At 42.5% G+C, this 22,013-nt stretch overlaps 1 protein-coding gene across 1 annotated transcript; it reads left to right on the forward strand.

Annotated features, from left to right (window-relative positions):
* Window positions 1-10,675: 10,675 nt before the first annotated feature.
* LOC134296189 (uncharacterized) lies at window positions 10,676-15,456 on the forward strand. The gene is made up of 2 exons (XM_062970408.1): window positions 10,676-13,396; window positions 15,380-15,456. Exon 1 carries the CDS (start codon window positions 10,676-10,678, stop codon window positions 11,825-11,827), a length of 1,152 nt encoding a protein of 383 aa, XP_062826478.1. The 3' UTR covers window positions 11,828-13,396; window positions 15,380-15,456.
* Window positions 15,457-22,013: the final 6,557 nt, after the last annotated feature.

A 22,013-nucleotide genomic window follows, 5' to 3' on the forward strand; every position in this document is an offset into this window, starting at 1 on the left:
GCATTTGTGCCAAGTTTGATCCAGATTCATCATTGTTTACTTCTGCAGTGCTCTCTGGATGTAGGTAAACTATAACTCCAAAACTCAAGGTCAATGCCCAACAAAGCCTACAATATTTTCCATTGCTTATGGGAGTTTTGTGTGCCAAGTTTGGTTCAGTTCCATCATTGGTGGAGTAAGAATGCTCTATGATTGTAGGTTAACTAAAAATCCCAGCAACTATAACTCCCAAATGACAACCCCACCAGTATTCAAATTTGGGCGTATCAGATATTTGTGCCAAATTTGGTGCAGTGAATGAAAATACATCCTGCATATCAGATATTTACATTACCATTCATAACAGTAGCAAAACTGCAATTATGAAGTAGCAAAAAAAATAATTTTATGGTTGGGGGTCACCACAATATGAGGAACTGTATTTAGGGGTCACAGCATTAGGAAGATTGAAAATCACTGTACTAGATGGAGAAATTTGTAAGATGTGGGTTCAAATCTCTTTTTGGCTTAGACCTCCCTGACTTGTCTCAAACATATCATCTCTGTCACGACCCAGGCTGCAGAGCACCAATAACCATACACAGAGGCCAGAATCTATCTAATATCTTTATTGAAGGAATATATAAAGATAATAAAAACAAGTGTAGAAATTAGTCCAGAATTAGACCTTTCAGGAAAGGTCAGAATTAGTCCAAAAAAGCAATGTCCAATAAGAAATATTAAGGTCCAAAGTTGTAATCCAATAACCGAAACACTCACTTTGCCAAGCAAAGTGAGGGGAGATGACAAGGTCCTTTAGTCCATGAAACTTGAGCGAGGCTAGGAAATAACTTGATACTTGAAACAAGGCTTGAACGTGGAACAAGGTAACTAAGAACAAGAACAAGGTCCGTGGAATAACTTGATAAAATCCGTGGAACAAGGCAAGGATTGATCCTGGGAAACAAGGCAAAGTCCGTAGATAAACAAAGGCTGGGAAGCAAGGCGAAGGCTGGATAGCAAGGCAAGGCTTGAGCAGGAGCGAGGCTTGAATCGGAGCGCGCTGTCCAGACACAACTCGCTCCGTAGGCTGACGAATTGACTCCGCGAAGTTTGACATACTTCTGGGAGACAACTTTCTTGCAGGTGCAAGGTTCCCAGATCTGCCTGGGAAAGATCTGGCTGAGAGGAATCCAGTTCAGACTGGGAAGGTAAAAAACCCAAGTTTTCATCTTCATCAGGAATTACAATGTCCTGAGCAGGACTACAAGGCCCATGGGTCATCACACTATCCCCCTCCTCAAGGCCCCTCCCAAACTGGGGCCCTCTCCCCGAGGCGCGAGGTCGCGGTTTGGTGGGATAGGTCTGATGAAAGCGACGGGTTAGATCAGGAGCATGGACTGTGGAGGCGTCTTCCCAAGAGCGTTCCTCAGGGCCAAAACCCACCCAGTCAATGAGATATTGTAGGCGGCGGCGGTGAAAGCGAGAATCCAAAATGTCCTCAACCTCGAACTCCTCCTCCCCATTCATCAAAACAGGAGGGGGGGCCGGTTGGTCTGTATCAGGTCGCACACCATCCGCCGGAAGGAGCAGGGAACGGTGAAACACTGGGTGAATGCGCATTGAACGCGGAAGTTGGAGTTTGAAAGTCACGGGGTTTAATTGCGCCACCACTGGATAGGGGCCAATGAAACGGGCATCTAACTTCCGGCAAGGGCGGTGGGAGGGCAGAAAGCGAGTGGACAGGAAAACCCGATCTCCTACCTTGATTTCGAGGCCCGGCTGGCGATGTTTGTCAGCGTGGCGTTTATAGTCCTCCTTGGCTTGGTCCAGTTGCTGGAGCAAAAGTTGTTGCACCGCTGTGAGTTCCTGCAGCCAATCCTCTGCTGCGGGAACTTCTGAAGTTTCAATGACAGGGGGGAAGAAACGTGGATGGAAGCCGTAGTTTGCAAAGAACGGCGTTTCTTTTGTAGAAGCTTGAACTCCATTGTTGTAGGCAAACTCAGACAGTGGTAACAGAGAAGCCCAATTGTCCTGTTGGTAGTTTACATAACAGCGAAGATACTGCTCCAAAGTGGCATTGGTGCGCTCCGTTTGCCCATCTGTTTGGGGATGATGAGCTGAAGATAAGCGAGAGTCTATGCCCAATAGTTTTTGTAGTGCCTTCCAAAAACGAGAGGTGAATTGAGATCCACGGTCTGTGACTAAACTCTTGGGCAATCCATGTAGTCTGAAAACATGTTGAAGAAATAGATCCGCAGTTTCTTTGGCCGTGGGGAGGCCTTCGCAGGGAATGAAATGGGCTAACTTGGTGAAAAGGTCCACCACCACTAAGATCGTGGTGAATCCACAGGAAGGTGGTAGGTCAGTGATGAAATCCGCGGAAATTATTTCCCATGGGCGAGATGGGGTAGGAAGGGGGTGTAAAAGCCCTGAGGGCTTCTCCCTTCGTATCTTGGAGCGCTGGCATACTGGGCAGGTGTTGACATATTTTTCCACATCCTTGCGGATCTTGGGCCACCAAAAATCCCTTAGGATCAAATGCATAGTTTTAAATAGTCCGAAGTGTCCTGCTGGTTTGCAGTCATGACACAGACGAAGCGCTTTTTCCCTGCCCGGTCCGGGTGGGATATAAACATGATTTCTATAGCAGAGCAGCCCATCTTTAAGCGAAAAGGGAAAATGCAGACCTTGGCGAAGTTGGTCCTGCGCCCAGGCATCTGCTTGCTGACTAGCCCTGATTTCTTGAGCACAGATGGGTCCTGGAGTAGGGGAAGTTGAACCAATGGGAATGGATTTGGTGTTCCCCACCGTGAGCGTGGCAAAGTTCTCGGGTTGTAGCAGTTGGGATTCAAAGGTCTCCTTGCGTCCTGCAGCGTATTCCGGTTTACGTGACAGGGCGTCTGCTTGCTTGGTTTGGGCTGGGGTCACATAATGGATCTGGAAGTTGAAACGTTCAAAGAATAAAGCCCAACGTTGCTGCCTCTGGTTTAGTTTGCGGGCAGTTCTTAGATGTTCTAGATTACGATGATCAGTGTGGACTTCAATGGGAAATTTGGCCCCTTCTAGCCAATGTCTCCAAGTTTCAAAGGCTGCCTTTATGGCCAGTAGTTCTTTTTCCCAAATGGTGTAATTCCTCTCTGGTGTGGTTAGTTGACGAGAATAAAAGGCACAGGGATGGAGGTGATCTCCCACCGGTTGTAAGAGTACAGCCCCAATTGCCACATCAGAGGCGTCCGCTTGCACCACAAAAGGGGTTCCAGGATTTGGGTGCTGTAGAATTGGCTGGGAGGTGAATAGTTTCTTTAGTTGCTGGAACCCTTTCTCTGCTTGATCAGTCCAGCGGAAAGGCTGCTTTCCACGGATGCAGCTAGTGATGGGGTCGGACCAGCGGGCAAAATCTGGAATGAACTTGCGGTAATAGTTCGCGAACCCCAAGAAACGCTGCACCTCTTTCTTGTTAGTTGGCGCCCGCCATTCCAATACTGCTGAAACCTTGGCTGGATCCATGGAAAGCCCTAGAGGCGAGATGCGGTAACCAAGGAAATCTACCTCTTGTAGATCAAAGGCGCATTTTTCCAGCTTGGCATAAAGTCCATGATCCCGCAATCGTTGTAACACCATTTTGACGTGGTTCTCATGTTCTGATTGTGATCTAGAAAACACCAAAAAATCGTCCAGGTAGATTATCAAGAACCTGTCTAGATAGTCCTGAAAAATGTCATTGACAAAATGCTGGAACGTTGCGGGGGCTCCGCATAAACCGAAATTCATAACTCGGGACTCAAATAATCCGAATTTGGTCTGGAAGGCGGTCTTCCACTCGTCCCCTTCCCTGATGCGAATTAAGTTGTAAGCCCCCCGAAGATCCAGCTTGGTGTAAACCTTGGCTCCTCGAAGCCGATCCAGTAGATCCGAGATTAAGGGCAGGGGATAGCTATTCCGCTTGGTGATATTGTTCAATGCTCTGTAGTCCACCACCAAGCGTAGTTCCCCTGACTTCTTCTTCACAAACATCACTGGGGAGGCGGCTGGGGATTGAGAGGGTCTGATGAATCCCTTGCGAAGGTTTGTCTCTAGGAATTCCCTGAGAGCTTCTTGCTCTGGTTCAGTCAGGGAGTAGAGATGCCCTCGCGGGATCGGGGCCCCCTCCACCAAGTCAATGGCACAGTCATAAGGTCTATGTGGGGGTAATTTTTCGGCTTCTTTCTCATTGAATACATCCCAATACTCGGAGTACTTCTTTGGCAAGGTGATGATGGGCTCGGTGTCTGTGGCATGGCATACCTTGGCTACGAGGCAATGGTTTTGGCAGTACGGTGAAGCAAACTGCAGTTCTCTGTTGGACCAGGAGATGTTAGGGTCGTGGAGAGTCAGCCATGGAATTCCCAAAATCACAGGGAAATGGGGGACCTCGGTAACAAAGAAGGAAATCTCTTCCATATGTTCCCTTATCCACATCCTGGTGGGTTCCGACCACTGACTTACGGGGCCCGTCTTGAGGGGGCGGCCGTCTATGGCTTGCACCACACGGGCATTCTTGAAATCATGATATTGTAATCCCAGAGAGTCGGCATACTCTCTATCGATGAAATTGTTGGTAGCTCCAGAGTCTATCATGGCGTGGATCATGACGGGTCCCCTTTTTGCTGACCATAATGTGACCACGAGAAGGAACAGGACCCCGGTTGGCGGCTCTTGGATGGATTTTTTGACCGGGTTGGCGAGCCTCTCTACACCCGGTCGTTGGCTTCCCCCGCCGGCTGTGTGCCAGTCGGCTCAGACGCCTTCGTCTCCGTGGAGGACGCCGCCGCAAGACGGGCGGCAGGCTTCCCTTTGGCTGGGCACTCTCTGGCGAAGTGGCCCCCGTTCCCGCAGTACCAGCAGAGGTTTAAGCGTTGACGACGGGCCTTCTCGGCGGCATCTAGTCTGGGACGCACATTGCCCAACTGCATCGGCACCTCCTCGCCTCCTCTGGGGTATGGGGTTGGCGGTGGGGGTCTCCACACCGGACGTGGCTGAACGCTGGCGGGAGCGGGGGGTTTTGCCCCGGCTCTACTGCCCTGGCCTCGAACCCACTGTTTCCTGTTGGCAATCATGACTTCAGCCCGTAAACATTGATCAATGAGTGCCTCGAGGGTCTGGGGAGGATCCACCTTGGAGATTTCTTCCAGCATTTCAATGTTGAGACCCTCCCGGAATTGTCCCCTGAGGGCTACATCGTTCCAGCCGGTGTTGTGGGCCAGTACTCGGAACTCGGCTATATACTGAGACATAGGTCTGTCTCCTTGGAAAAGGCGACGGAGTTTGTGACCGGCTGCCTCCAAATTGTCCTCGATTCCCCAAGTCTCCTTGAGGTGGTCCAAGAAGTGTTGCGCTGATCTTAGGTGTGGAGAGGCTTGGTCGTACAGTGCCGTCGCCCAGCTGGCCGCTGGCCCGTCTAGAAGACTGTAAACCCATGCCACCTTGATGTCTTCTTGGGGAAACTCGGCAGCACGGGCCTCTAGATAAGCTTGACATTGGCGACGGAAGACATGAACCTTAGAAGCTTCTCCAGTAAACTTGGTTGGCAACGCCATGGCCGGAAGACGAATTCCGCGTTCCTTCAAACCCTTTATTTCCCCATCCTGTGCATTGAGCTTATCACGGATTCGGTCCACCTCATCCTTGTCGATGGTGTAGGTAATCGGCTGGCCGCTCGGCCCAGGTACGACTCCGGTAGACATTCTGGCCGAGGTTAATTGGTGCTTAGGGTGGCGGAGTCAAACTGTCACGACCCAGGCTGCAGAGCACCAATAACCATACACAGAGGCCAGAATCTATCTAATATCTTTATTGAAGGAATATATAAAGATAATAAAAACAAGTGTAGAAATTAGTCCAGAATTAGACCTTTCAGGAAAGGTCAGAATTAGTCCAAAAAAGCAATGTCCAATAAGAAATATTAAGGTCCAAAGTTGTAATCCAATAACCGAAACACTCACTTTGCCAAGCAAAGTGAGGGGAGATGACAAGGTCCTTTAGTCCATGAAACTTGAGCAAGGCTAGGAAATAACTTGATACTTGAAACAAGGCTTGAACGTGGAACAAGGTAACTAAGAACAAGAACAAGGTCCGTGGAATAACTTGATAAAATCCGTGGAACAAGGCAAGGATTGATCCTGGGAAACAAGGCAAAGTCCGTAGATAAACAAAGGCTGGGAAGCAAGGCGAAGGCTGGATAGCAAGGCAAGGCTTGAGCAGGAGCGAGGCTTGAATCGGAGCGCGCTGTCCAGACACAACTCGCTCCGTAGGCTGACGAATTGACTCCGCGAAGTTACTACGCGGGTAAAACACCTAAATAGAGTCTAACTTTCCCGCCGAAGCAGTTCTCTGGGAATCAGAACCGAAAGCTAAACTCTGAGACCAGATGTGAGACTCCCCAAAGATTCTCACGAGAAGCAGTCTTAATTGGCCACATTCTTAGCTGCAATCCTCGCACTCCTGCGCGAAGCTGATTCCAAACTTCTCTGTTGTTTACAAAACTCCCGGCGCAAGAACACGGGAGAAGTAGGCTCTGGGCTTGTTTGACATACTTCTGGGAGACAACTTTCTTGCAGGTGCAAGGTTCCCAGATCTGCCTGGGAAAGATCTGGCTGAGAGGAATCCAGTTCAGACTGGGAAGGTAAAAAACCCAAGTTTTCATCTTCATCAGGAATTACAATGTCCTGAGCAGGACTACAAGGCCCATGGGTCATCACAATCTCTGAGTTTCACATTTTCTCAGGATAATAATAATAATTGGCTTTCCTGAGTGGTTATGATTACAGCACTAAGTCATTAAAATTCTACAGAAATTATTATAGCTGTAATAATACAGTGGGTGGCGGCATTGTAATGGGCCTGGGATGAAGGATGCGCCTTTCCCTGTCCCATCACTGCAGCAACTTTCACTATTAATCTCTTAATTATTTCTCTATAACAAGACTCTGATATCTTCTTCTCCTTCTGGTTATCAATCTGCCCCAGGTCTATCTGGGAGTCTCGTTTTCAGCAAGTTTCAGCTGATGGAGACGCATGAGTGATTTTTAATTAAATACAAGTTATTTGTTTCTCCAAATATAGGGCCCTAATTTAAAAAAACCAAACAGCATAAAACTTCATCTCTACAAGCATCTCTACTCTACAAGTAGGAGGAAGTACTGAATTTCTGGCATTCGGAGAACAAATTAGAAACATTTACAAGCCCGGAAAGCTTGTTCGCCCATGTAAATCAGGCTCTGCCAGGCAGGAAAGAGCGCAAAGGGTGGGCTTGCACCTTTTCTTAGAGATCTCATTTGCAGAGTCCAGTTGGACTGTAATGTCATACTTTACGGTGGGAATTCTTTGAGAAAGAATATACTTAGTGGGATTTGATATCACTTGTTTTCTTGGAGCCAAAGAAATAGGCCTAAGATCAAATCAAGCATGAACTGAGACTGTTATACTTTGACCATATCATGAGAAAGCATATCTCACTAGAAAAGGCTATGATGCTTGAGAAGGTGAAAGACAACAGGAAAAGAGGCAGATTACACTCCAGCTGGATAGACTCAATCAAGGAAGCCACAGTCTTAAGACCTGAATGTTGATGACAGGGTGACTTGGGGATCTCATTCATAGGGTTGCCATAAATCGAATAAATGCTTACCTTCTTCTCAGGTGACCTCTCATTCAAATATTTTCTCTAGACTTGACTGGTTTCAACAACAGAAAGGTGACATCAGCCGGCACTGAATCCACTGCTAGGCTATGAACAAATTATGTCACTATAAACTATGGTTACAGATTACGAGGGCAAAGGGATATAGTATCATTTTAGAGGAATTGAGTTATAGTGTGACCTTTTCTAATTTTAAGCCCATTTCCTTAGATGTTTATGCTACTAACGTTATACTCCCAGTTAGTATCTAAGCTATTACAATATCCCTGTACATACTGATATTCCACTAAAATACAGCTATGTCTTTGAACTGTAGAGTATGGGGGCTGAGGTGCCATCTATACTTAAAACATCTTCTACACACCCACATATGTCTTTTGTGTGCATACATTTTTGTTAAGTCTATGCCTCTTAAACTAGACATATTTTAGGAATCTTGGTATGCCTTACTTCAACCCTGAATAAAACCTTCTGTGCTGCAGCCTTGAGTTCATTTCAGTGAACAATCTCCCACTTGCATTTCATAGATGTATGAAAGGCCAAAGCCAGAAAAGGGCTGGAGGTGCATATTGTCTTACTGCACATTGCTGGCAAAGTCCCTGAAAATCTCTCCACAAGATGTTTCAACTACCTGTTTCATAAGATGCATATCCATACATAATTATTCAACAATTTCAAGGATGCTGGTCCAAGGCCAGCTTTTGGCTGCTCTACATGTACATGTACATTCAGAATTCAGGTACCTTATATACTCATGTATAAGCCAACCTCATATATAAGTAGAGGGCAAGTTTTGCGGCCAAATTTATGGACTTTGAAATGTCCTGTGGGTAAGTCAAGGATCAATCTGCAGAAAAGGGATGCTGCCAACATTTCCCCATGCAGGAATTCAAAAAAGGCCAGAAGTGGTGCCATGGCAGAGAGGGAATAGGGGATTGGTGCTTCTCCTTGGTTCCCCCAAGATGGACTAAGTGCTCACATTTTGCCACTCTACTCAGAGAAGGGGATGATTCCTTTTTGATAAGAGTTAAGATACAGCACTCACACTGACATGTGGATAAATTCCCAAGGTTTTGGGGTTCATTTGTTTTACTACAATTTCTAGAGTTATACATAAGTATATAGGGAAAGTATTGTATTTACATATGTTTTGAAGATACAGTTATAAATCAAGTTGGCACATCTGGATAACTAATGCTCATGAACATTTCTGGGTATGCATGTATAAATACACAATATTACATGAATAAAGATGAAATATATCTGTATGTATGAGAGAACTCATTAAGGTGGAAGTCACTGTTCTTGAATATAAGTTAAACATAGATAGCTTGAGATTGTAATAATGATTCAATTCCTTGTTTTAAAAAAAGAACAGCAATTATAGTCAAGCATATGATATTCAAGATTAAAACCAGATCCCACCTTTTGGCCCTAACCGTTTTGAAATCTGCCCAATAAAATTTGTTTCAATTGGGAACTTCCGGTGGAGCTTTCATGGCGGCAGGACAGACTTGATGAGGGCTCTCAGCAAGCCTCCGCTATCTGGCGATCGGGTAGAGCTGTGGGCTCCCCTCTTCTCACGGATCGAAGTGAGAAGGGACGCAAGGCCCGGAAAGCACCGTTTGATCCGACCCTTGAGACAAACCGAGGGGAACGGGTCCGGTAGCTGAGGGAGCGCGGATCGCGACAGCGGCAGCAGGCGTTGAGCCTGCACTAACTGCCAGCCTAGCTCCAATTTTAACTATCCCAAGGAAAAGACAGATGGCAGAAGAATGGACGGGAACTGTGAGTAACATAAAGTAATAAAGCGATTCACAGCAAATTATTTCTTCAAACTTATATATATATATATATATATATATAAAAAAAAGCAACGAGGACTACTGAAAATCTAAAATACTAACTGGGTGTTTCCGAGTGAGCTCCGTAGAGCCGACCCAAGGGGTAACCCGAGGAAAACGGATCCGGTAGCTGAGGAGAGCCCAGAGTGCGACAAAAAGAAGAAACCTATGACGAGTTAAGGAAATAAATGGATGTAAAGGACGTAAGATTATAAGTAAATTAACTTACAAATTTATAATTAAAGCGTTCCTCCCTTTCGAAACTTAGAGGGGGCTGGAGATCAAAAAACAAAGAAAGATCAAATTTGGATGTAAAAATCACCCTCCTGTTTAGTTGGTTTTGCCTAAGCTAAAGTGATTAAGGTGAAAAACTATCTTTAATTTGAAATTTGAATTAAACTAAGGGTAAAGTTGAATAAAAGGAACTCACTGACCTTGGACGACGGACTGTTATGACTACGGCTGTTTCTGGTAAATAATCCATTGTCTGGAAAACGACGGAAGGCGAGCGGACCCAAAACTCCTTAGAAAGGCAAAAGAAAGGGCGGAAAGAGCTCAAAGAACTATAACCGCCCAAAGGTGGTGTATCAGATATTTGAATCCGTAGTGAAACAAAACTCAGGACGCTAAGCAAGGAACTGTGAAGGAGGCAACACTTCCGGCCCTAGAGGGAACATATTCTGGGAAGCTTGAGAGAGAAAGGACAACAACGTGGAGCCCGGAACTGCAGACGGGGTCAAAGACGAATAACAGAGAAGAAAAGGAAGACACCGCGAATAGGAGCGAATTTGAGGAGAGCGCCGTGAGTCAACGTAGGAGCCCAAATAGCAACAGAATATTTTGGCCCCATCTTGTGGTCAAATAATTAATTGCAGGGTTTGGCTGTTAAATAGCAACAGAATATTTTGGCTCCATCTTCTGGTCAAACAATTAAAGGCAAAGTTTGGCTGTTAATTAACCAGATAATTAATTTAACCCTTACTAAGAGAAAAATTGAACCAACCAGTGACTAATACAAATATAAAACATAAAATCAGATGACAAACTAATCCTAGAATAAATTAATATTTAAGTAAACTGATTAATTAAGTAATCAATTGATTATTTAATTAACTCATATAAATTAGATTTGGAAGTAGGAAAAAAGAAGAAAATTGTCTGAACCCAAAAGATGGCAGGAGTTAAGCAAAAAAATGATAGAGACCTTAGAGATGGCAGAGGAATAGGTATAGGAAGGAGACCGTCACAAGCGGAGGAGGTGAATCTTAAAGATATACTGCGGGAGAACCAGAAATTGGCAGAGCAGCAGGCCGAGTTTCAGAAAGAATCAGAACTGAAACTAGATAAACAATCCTTACAACAAAGAGAAATGTGCCAGGAGTTAATAGAAATGAAGAAAGAAATTAAAGAGGAAATTGGATTTTTGAAAAAGGAGATGGCAAGAACATATAAAGATATCAATGACTTAAAATCTGAAAACTTAAAACTTTCTAAATCTCATAATAAATTACAAAAGAAAGTAGATGGTCTAGAGAAGAAAAATATTAAGTTAGAGAAATTGCAGGAAAAATTAGAAATAAATGAGAAAGAATCCCAATTAAGATTTCGAAACATACAAGAAGAATCAGGAGAAAATATAAGAAAAATTGTAATAAAATTGATTGCAGATACCCTTCAAAAGGAGGAAGAATTCATAGAAAGCGAAGTAGACAAAGTGTACAGAATACAAACAAATTTTTCTAGAAGAAATAGGGCAACTAGGGATACTATCGTACACTTTGTGAAGAAAAAAATTAGAGACGATGTTTTGATAAATAATAACAGAAACCCAATCTATTTCAAAGACAAAAAAATAATAGTGTTAAAAGAATTTTCCCAAACAATTCTAAACACAAGAAGAAAGTATTTTTTTTTAACAGATGAATTGAAAAGACAAAAAATAAGATTCAGGTGGGAGAGGAATGAAGGGATAATGGCGATGTGGTACGGAGAAAAGTATTGGCTCACATCAGAGGACAAAGCTAAAGATTTTTATCAAAAATTAATGAAAGAGAGGAAAACGAACCCGCCTGAGACAACACCTCCTTCATCCGTGAAAAGGAAGAAACCTAAGAGAGCCAGACTTCGCTCTCCAAAGGATATAAAAGGATCTAAAGGGGATATTCCTATAACTACATCGGACCCATCAGATGTAGGTGATGATGATGAAGAAGAAGAAAGTATGGTGGAAGAGGTAGACTTAGTTACGGAGGATGAAGGAAAAATGGAAAGAGGAGAAGACCAACGGAAAGAGAAAGGAGAGGAAGAAGCTACATATGGATAGAGGTAACTTTAGCAGACAATTAAAGTTTTATTCTAATAATGTAAATGGACTAAATTCACCAAATAAGAGGAAAGAAATAATATCACAATTAAAAAAGGGAAAATTTGATATAATTGCTCTGCAAGAAACCCATATTTCACAAAAACATGGCTCCCATTTGACTAATAAAGCATTGGGTAAAGAATTTTATTCATCAGATTTAAATAAGAAAAGAGGCGTGGTAATATATGTAGCTGACTATATCCCAGCATCATTGCAATTTAAGGATCAGGAAGGTAGAATCATAGCGGTTCAAATCACTCTCGACCAACAAAAGATACTGATTTGCAATATGGGCCACAAACTAAATTTATAAAGGAGTTAAGGAAACGGATTACAGAAGTAGATTTTGACCACTTAATCATCTTAGGAGATTTTAATGGAATAATGGAAATGAAAATGGATACCAGCAAGATAATAAAAACAAGGAAAACCGAGAAAGCCAGATTAATTCCACAAAACTTCAGGAAATTGAAAGAAGAATTTGATTTAAAAGACATTTGGCGTATTAGCAATCCGGAGGTAAAAGACTACACTTTTTACTCCCATAGACACAAAACATGGTCGAGGATAGATATGATATGGCTGTCAAATACATTATGCACTAAAATAGAGGAAATAAATATTTTACCGAGAGACAAATCCGATCACAACCCAATAACGATGAGAATTAACCATAAAAAAGTAGTTGGAAATGGAGATTCGACAATAATTTGCTTAAAAAAGAAGAAGATATTAATAAGAATAAAAAATTAACAAAAGAATACTTTGAACTAAGCGCCTCACCCGAAATCAAAGATCAAGTACTATGGGACGCCTACAAGGCGGTAATTAGAGGATATCTAATCCAACAAAAAGCAGAGAAAAATAAACTAAAATTCCAAAAATTAAACAAGATTAATAATGATATAAATAAGTATGAAAAAAAGTTAAAAGAAGAACCACACAATAACCTCCTAGTAAAACACCTGAGAACTTTGCAAAACAATAAGAAAAATTTGGAACTAGAACAAACCGCGAACCAGCTGAAATACATAAAACAGTATAGTTTCGAAAATGCTAACAAACCAGGAGCATGGCTTACGAGAAAGTTGAGAAAGAAAAAACAACAGCAACCAATTACAAAAATAAAAAAAGGTAATGAGGTCCTTGTGAAAGACAAAGAAATACTTCAGGCATTTGAAGAGTTCTATACCAATCTGTATAAAGAAGAGAATATAAATTTAGAAAAAATTCAAGAATATCTGGGAATACAAAAACTACAAAAAATCACAGAAACACAGAGAGAACAACTTAATAAGGAGATAACAGAAGAAGAAATTAGGAAAATTATGAAAACAATGAAAGTGAACAAAGCGCCAGGTCCAGATGGCTTCCCTATATACTTTTATAGAATTCTAGAGGAAGAACTGATACCTTGGCTAAAGAGAATTATGAATGCGGTACTGAAAGAGAAAATAGTACCTGATTCATGGACACAGGCGGATATAATAATGATCCCCAAAGAAAAAGGTGATGAATTGGATGTAGGTAATTACAGACCTATTTCCCTCCTTAATACGGACTACAAAATTTTTACGGCAATAATGTCAAATAGATTCAAACTGTTTTTGAATGAGTGGATTGGGAAAGAACAAAATGGCTTTTTACCCAAAAGAAATATAAAGGAAAATGTTAGATGTGTGGTTGATGCTATTGAATTTTATGAACATCATCATCAAAAAGAAGTAGTTTTGCTTGCCCTAGATGCCGAAAAGGCTTTTGACAAATTAAATTGGAACTTTTTTAAACTATTAGGCAAAGAACTTGATTTAGGCTATTATTTCTTGAATGCCTTAGAAGCAATTTATAATAAACAATCTGCTAGATTACTGATAAACGGCCAACAATCGAAAGAACTCAGTATTGATAAAGGTACAAGGCAAGGGTGCCCCCTCTCACCTTTAATTTTTATATTTGCAATAGAAATATTAATTAGAAATATAAGACAAGATGAGCAACTGAGAGGGTTAAGAATAAGAAACCATGACTTTAAAATTCGGGTTTTCGCGGATGATATAATCTGCATAATTGAAGAGCCAACAACTCGGATAAGAAAATGGATCCAGAAAATTGAAGAATTTGGCCAATTAGCAGGTTTTTATATAAACAAAAACAAAACAAAAATGCTCGCAAAGAATATAAGCAAGAAAAACCAAGAGAAAATACAAGAGCTGACAGGAATAAAAGTGGTTTCAAAATTGAAATATTTAGGAATTTGGATTACAACGAAAAATGCTAAATTATTGGAGAACAATTACTTACTGAAATGGAAAGAGATTAAGAAAGATCTACAACAGTGGCAATATTTAAATATCTCACTTCTAGGCCGAATCGCAATTATAAAGATGAATGTGCTTCCTAAGCTACTATATTTGTTTCAGAACCTACCGATAATTAGGAACAATAATATCTTTAAAGAATGGAATAAAGAGATACAAAAATTTATCTGGAGAAATAAAAAGCCAAGAGTGAAATATGTTATTATGACTGATTTAATCAAAAGAGGAGGTTTCGGATTACCAAACTTGCAATTATATTTTGAGGCAAGTGCACTACTTTGGATAAAGGAGTGGGCAACTTTGGAAAACGAGAGCACGCTAGCATTAGAGGGAATGGACCTACGCCGTGGATGGCATGCATATATTGGTTATGGAAAAAGAAAAATAGAAAAGAGCTTTGGGAATCATTTTATTAGATCAGCTTTAATAAAAATTTGGGAAAAATACAAGTACCGATTTTATGGTAATAAGATACCACTCTGGATCTCACCTCTCGAAGCAGAACAAAGAAATATATTAGACTGGTCTAAATGGCCAAAATATAAGGACATTTTACTTATAAAGAAAGATGGATGTGTATTAAAATCACAAGAAGAAATAAAAAAGAAATTCCTGGGGACCTCTTGGTTCCAATATGCTTAAATAAAAGAACAGTATAATAAAGATAATATAATTGGCTTTGGTAGAAACGATAATATATGGGACAAAATAATAACAAGTAAAAAGAAAATAATTTCAAATATCTATATTAAACTACTAGAGTGGGCAACAGAAACGGAAGAAGTTAAAAAATGTATGATAAAATGGGCTATGAACATAGGCCATCCTATTAAATTAGCAGATTGGGAGGAGGTTTGGAATAAAAAGTTGAAATATACTTATGCTTCTGATTTAAAAGAAAATTGGCTAAAAATTTTCCATAGATGGTGCATGACACCAAAAAAATTAGGCTCAATGTATAAAAATTATGATAAGAGATGCTGGAAGTGTAAAACTCAAGAGGGTTCATTTTACCATCTCTGGTGGTTGTGCGAAAAATCAAAAAAATATTGGAAAATGATACATTATGAAACACAATCAATCTTACAGCTGAATTTTCCATTAAAACCAGAATATTATTTATTAGGAATTTTAGATAACGAAGCTGAATTTACTAAAAATGATGATGTTCTATTTACATATTGCGCTACAGCCGCCAGGATGTCTTTTGCGAAGCAATGGAAAATGGAGGAAATTCCGAAAAAAGAACTATGGCTATACAAATTAGAAGAGATAAAAAATATGGACAAACTTACGTTCCTTCTGAAAGAAACCAAAGGAAAATACACTAGAAGCACGAATTGGAACAAATTGGAAGAATATCTTAAGAAATGAACTGAAACATACTTGAAAACGATATAAATAGACATTAGAAATTTGAATACAGTGTTAAAATGGCTAGAAGGCAAAAAAAATGGAAGATTACTTCCCTTGTTGTTAATGTTCCCTGAATTTTGTTACTACCCTTGATGTGACCCCCGATACCCCTTCCCTCACCTCCCCTCCCCCTCCCCCCCCTTTTTTTTTTTTTTTAGCTTTCCTTCCTCACTCCCCCCGCTCTTGGTTCTTAGGTTCTTATTTTCTTTCCTTATATTGTGATCCTTATGTCTCTCACTTGTATCCCCGTTTTTAAAAGTGTGCACTGTATTTTAAAAACTATAAATAAAAAGTTTTAAAAAAATTTGTTTCAATTGGTTCAGCCTGAGGATGTGGACAAGGTGCTTGGAGAGGTGAGGGCTACCACATGCATCTTAGACCCCTGCCCATCCTGGCTGGTAAGAGAAGCCAGAGGGGGATTGGCCGAGTGGGTGAAGGTGGTTGTGAATGCCTCCCTTCGGGAAGGCATATTTCCAGTGAGCCTCAAATTGACTGTAATCAAACCGCCATTGAAGAAGCCATCACTGGATCCAGGGGGTGCTTTGAATGCGATTTCCTGCTTCTTGGCAGGTGGTTGGACTGGATGGACCATGAGGTCTCTTCCAACTCTACTATTCTATGATTCTATGATCCCACTCAATTGGATAACTATCGGCCTATTTCCAATCTCCCCTTTTTGGGCAAAGTCGTTGAACGTGTGGTGGCCGCACAACTCTGGGCATTCTTGGATGACACTGATTTTCTAGATCGGCACAGTCTGGCTTCAGGCCAGGACATGGTACCGAGACAGCCATGGTCGCCTTAGTCGATGATCTACACTGGAAACTGGACAGGGAGAGTGTGCCCCTGCTGGTTCTGCTGGACCTCTCAGCGGCCTTCGATACTGTCGATCACGGTTTCCTTCTGTGACGCCTTGCCGGGATGGGTCCCAGAGGTACTGTTTTACAGTGGCTCCGGTCCTTTCTGGAGGGTCGTTCCCAGATGATGTTACTGGGGGACACCTGCTCGGCCTCACAGCCATTGACTTGTGGGGCCCCACAGGGTTCAGTACTGTCCCCCATGTTGTTCAACATATACATGAAGCCGCTGGGAGAGATCATCAGGAGTTTCGGGGTGCGGTGTCATCTGTAGACCGTTGACTACGATCTAATGATTCACTGTCTCGCCATGGCCGAAGTTCGCGGTCAGGCCCTCAATTGGTTCAACTCATTTCTCCAAAACTGGAGCCAATGTGTGGAGTATATGGATCAAGTCTCTGACAGATCTTCCCTCCTATGTGGGGTACCCCAAGGTGCAATTCTCTCCCCTCTTCTCTTCAACATCTACGTTAGACCCCTTGCTAGTTTGGCTCGGAGTTTCGGCCTAGATTGCTATCAATATGCGGACGACACCCAACTCCTTCTGTGCTTGGAGCCTGGAGCAACGTCAATACCAGACAATTTCACCTTATGTCTGGAGGCTCTGTCGAACTGGCTACGTGCTAGTAGACTGAAGGTGAACCCGGCGAAGACTGAGATTCTCTGGCATGGCGGCTCGACTGGTCTGACCCATTTGCTACCCACCTTCGATGGTGCTGCCCTATCTCCTTCGCCTACCGTTAAGAGCCTGGGTGTTGTTTTGGATTCGCAGCTGACAATGGAAGCTCAGGTCACTGCTGCTAGCAAACAGGCCTTTTTCCATCTACAACAAGCGAGGCAACTGGCACCCTATCTATCTGATGAGGCTCTGGCAACAGTCATCCATGCCACGGTCACGTCTAGGCTGGACTATTGCAATGCCCTGTATGTTGGCCTTCCGATGTCCACGACCCGAAAGCTCCGTATTGTTCAGAATGCGGCAGCCAGGCTACTCACAAGAACACCCATAAAATGCCATATAACACCAGTGCTGCAGCATCTGCATTGGCTTCCAACTGATTACCGTGGTCTATATAAGATGCTAGTTTTGACCTTTAAAATTCTTTACGGCCAGGGCCCATCATACCTTAGGGACCGTCTCTCCTTCTCCCATCATCAGAGGTCACAACGACCATCCCAACGCGACTTACTTTATATACCGGGTCCTAGAGAAGTGCACTTGGAAAGGACCAGATGCAGAGCTTTTTCTATTTCTGCCCCTGCCTTATGGAATGCCTTGCCAGCCTATATGAGAGCCATGCATGAGTTAGGGCCTTTTACCCTAACACTCAAGACCTGGCTCTTTACTAGAGCTTTTAATCTATGTTAATTTTATCAATATTTGTATGTATGTATTTTTATCCTCTACAATTTTATCTTGTAAATCGCCTAGAGCATCTTGGATGGAGGGCGATTAATAAGTAATTAAATGATGATGATGATGATGATGATGATGATGATGATGATTATGATGTTCGCAGATGATGTCCAGCTCTGTCACTCCTTCCCACCTGTCACTAAGGAGGCTGTTCAGGTCCTGAACCGGTGTCTGGCTGCTGTGTTCGACTGGATGAGGGCGAACAAATTGAAATTGAATCCAGACAAGACAGAGGTCCTCCTGGTCAGTCGTAGGGCCAAACAGGGTATAGGGTTACATCCTGTGTTGGACGGGGTTGCACTCCCCCTGAAGACACAGGTCCACAGTCTGGGGATTCTCCTGAACTCATCGCTGAGCCTGGAACCCCAGGTCTCAGCGGTGGCCAGGGGAGCATTCGCACAACTAAGACTTGTGCGCCAGCTGCGCCCGTACCTTGGAAGGTCTGACTTGGCCACGGTGGTCCACACTCTTGTTACATCCCGTTTGGACTACTGCAACGCGCTCTATGTGGGGCTGCCATTGAAGACAGCCCAGAAGCTCCAACTAGTACAATGGTGGCAGATTAATAACCGGAGCGGCTTACAGGGAGCGCACTACTCCCTTTTTTGAGCCAGTTCCACTGGCTGCCGATATGCTACCGAGCCCAATTCAAAGTGCTGGTTTTGACCTACAAAGTCCTAAACAGTTCTGGCCCATCTTACCTGTCCGAACGCATCTCCCTCTATGAGCCTTCTAGAACTCTTAGATCATCGGGGGAGGCCCTGCTCTCGGTCCCACCAGCCTTGCAGGTACGGCTGGTGGGAACGAGAGACAAGGCCTTCTCGGTGGTGGCTCCTCGGCTGTGGAACACCCTCCCCAGCAACATACGGCAGATACCAAATCTCCACACAAGCTTTTAATGAATGAGAACATGGACTTTACATGACCTGTACCAAGACTTATGTTGAGGATTCTGGATGAATGGATTTTAATCTTGGATATGTTTAAAATTTTATATAATGTGATTTTATTTTGTAATGGTATCTGCTTTTATATGAATTGTTGTTTTGCACACCATTTTTAGGTATTGAATTTTTGCCTATTTATTGTAAGCTGCCTTGAGTCCCGCCGGGGAGAAAGGCAGGGTAAAAATGATGTAAATAAACAAATAAATAAATAAAATGGCCCTGGAATATATTTTTGTTCCCACTTAATGAAGTCACAGACAACCTGACATATGATCATCCATTGGTAGAAAGGTTTTCAGGCTCCTAATCTGTGGATATGCCAAGGTAAAATTCTAAAAAATACACAGAAAAGCAGCCTTTTGTCTGAAAAATTGAGCTTCCACTTTCTTTCCATCAATGTGATTCAATTATCATGATTGCTAATGCACTTCATTCTTCTTCCTATGCAAATAAGACAGTATTAAATTAAGAATGTCAGAAAGTAGGGATGTATCAGCATCTAATGCCATGTGGGGAAAGGTGTTTGGATGACAGCATGAAGAGAGAGTGAGGGGACCTTTTAGATAACAGTCTTTTGATTTCATGACCATCTCCTTTCCCTGCATGATTCCATTAGGCACATTTATATTTAACGAATGCCGTTGCTCGTCTTGTGGTTGGCCGATTACTCATATGTCTTCATTTAATGTGAAAGTAGACATCATGGTCCATTTCTTCTAAAATATCACAAAATGAACCCCTTACCCAAAATAGATCATGTGAGTATGTATGCAAACGGGCACACACATTTACACTCACTCTGTAGAAACTAAGTCATGACCGTTCATATTTAAAGGTGTACTAGTCTGGGGGGAAAGCTCTCCCAGGCACTAACTCCCTGAAGGATCTTGCAAGCAAAAGGTTTTAAACACAATTAACCTGAGGCTGTTCTCAACAACAGATGCTGGGTTAAAACCCAAAACAGCAGCAAGGTTACCAGCCAGTCTTTCCTTGTCAACCTCAGACTCATCCACTTACGCTGAGTTAGGAAAAGTTTTATTGTGATTTGAAAAGTTTTATGTCCATATTCTGCCCAGCCATGCACTTTGCCATTCTGTGAAGCTGCTCTAAGGGATCTCAGGAGTGGAAATGGGAAAATGAAGTGTTTCTATTACCATGAATCATTTGATGCCAGAAGACAAAAGAAGCAATGTCTTAGAGCATCTTTCCTGACTAAGAGGATGGGGGTGGGGGTCAGGTAAGCAGCTGAGCTGTAAATGCTATTGCGTACATAGATTGCTTGATTCAGCCTCCATCACCCGAGAGGCATTCATGGGAGCTGATTTCAAGCGAGAATGTGATGGGTTTAATGTACTTTCCTGCTGATGACAGGTCTTGCCTTGAAAACAGGCCCACGCTAATTGTCTTCAGCAGAGAGAATAATGTGAGCTGCTTGTCTCACTAGACAGGAACAAGTAGAGTGCTCTATTATAATAAAAAAATAAAAAAAATACTGCTGTTGTTCTTGTGCTTATTGTTGCTTTTACAGTCTGAATAAGCAGGATAAATTACATCAGGGAAAGGGCATCTTACCAGAGATGGTGAAGTCAGCAGGAAAGGCTTGACACATTAAAGTTGAAATGCTACATGGTTTAACACAGCATAGTAGCTCCTTGTGCAGAGTAGTGTTATGCTGAGCCATTAACCATTCCATCCAGATTTACAGCGAAGTCACTAATGCCCCCCCCCCCCCCCCCCCCCCCCCCACACACACACACCAGCCATTCTGCAGTTGGTGGAGAGCAGGGAGATCACAGAAGATCCATAGCCAGATGCATAACAATTACATCATCTGCTGAGGTCCACCAGGGTCTTCTAGAGATCCCAATGGCTGACATAATCATTTCAGTCTCCCTACAGGAACATGGCCAAACATTTCCACAGTATCCATGCCACTCTCCATCAGGTAGGGAGGAGGTTCAATGACTTCATGATAGACCCAACAGCCGGGTTTTTAGTAGAGTGAGGAAGGGAACACCATCTTCTACAGTGTCCCAATGTAGACAACCATTGGCAGAAAGTTAACTTATGATTGTGCATGCCATTAACAGGATATTCAGTCTAAAGGCTTATCCAGAAAGGGGGAAAGTCCCTGAAAATATTGAGACTTGCCAGTTTTTTTTATTTTACGTGGTTTTGCATCCAAACTCTTTCTAGAAATATCCTCAGTTTCCCTCCCTCCCCCCTTGTGTTCCTCTTCTCCTCTCACCAACCACATATCACACATAAACTCAGACTCCCCTGATTCCTTTTTAATTATTATTCAGCAGGTAAAGTACTTTAACAATACTACGCTAGATAAACATTATTGTCATTTTCTTTTATTGCTAGTATTCCTCTTTCCCTTGCTTGATCTTTGAATTTGTGTCTTGGAAACAATAGCAGCATTTTCGTGGCAAGGATAATTTTAGCTCCAGAGTAATACAAAGAGGATGCCATATTTCTTGGCCGCAGCTATCTTACTTATGCCTGATATAACACAAACATAGGTGTATTTCATGTGGGAAAATAGCAGATGAATAGTGGGGCTAAACTGACATGGGAAGGTGGGAATATAAGTTCTTGGTAATGCCAGGAGTTTCCTGGGATTACTTAGGGATGGGGAAAGTACCAAGTAGCTCTCCAAAATAAAATTGGTTTATACAGGAACAAAGCCTGGGCCCTGTTTTTTCTTCTCTGGAGTGGCTCTAAATTAATCATGAATAAACAAGGGAAAAAAACACTATTTCAATTGTATACATGTTTCAGATAATTAAATTAATTTTAGATCAACCCTTAAATTTGCATTACATTGCTACACTAAGAGGTTTATTACATTTTTTTTCTTATTTCGTGTCAAAAGCATTGTACGACAAAAACATTTCAAAATGATGGGGGGGGGGGGGGGGAAGGAAATCACAAGCAACTAAATAGTTTTGGACCAAAAGCGGGCAACGGCAACCGCATTGTCCGTAGCTTTAAACAACTCCTCCTCCGTACATGAGGCAGGGCATTATGGGCAAGCATACATATGCTGAGTTGTTTGTTCAGCTCCACAGTCACACAAGGTGGAGGATTCCTCCAGGTAGTGCCACCTTGCCAAGTTGTCTTTTGATCTGCCCACTCCGCTTCTCAGTCTGTTCAGGGACTTCCAAGTTGCCCATTCTTGGT

The sequence above is a fragment of the Anolis carolinensis genome, chromosome 2 (assembly GCF_035594765.1).
Source record: "Anolis carolinensis isolate JA03-04 chromosome 2, rAnoCar3.1.pri, whole genome shotgun sequence".
NCBI classification, from domain to species: Eukaryota; Metazoa; Chordata; class Lepidosauria; order Squamata; family Dactyloidae; genus Anolis; species Anolis carolinensis.

Coding starts and splice junctions, on each gene's coding strand:
- LOC134296189 (XM_062970408.1), top strand. CDS start 10,676: ATGGCAGGAGTTAAGCAAAAAAATGATAGAGACCTTAGAGATGGCAGA.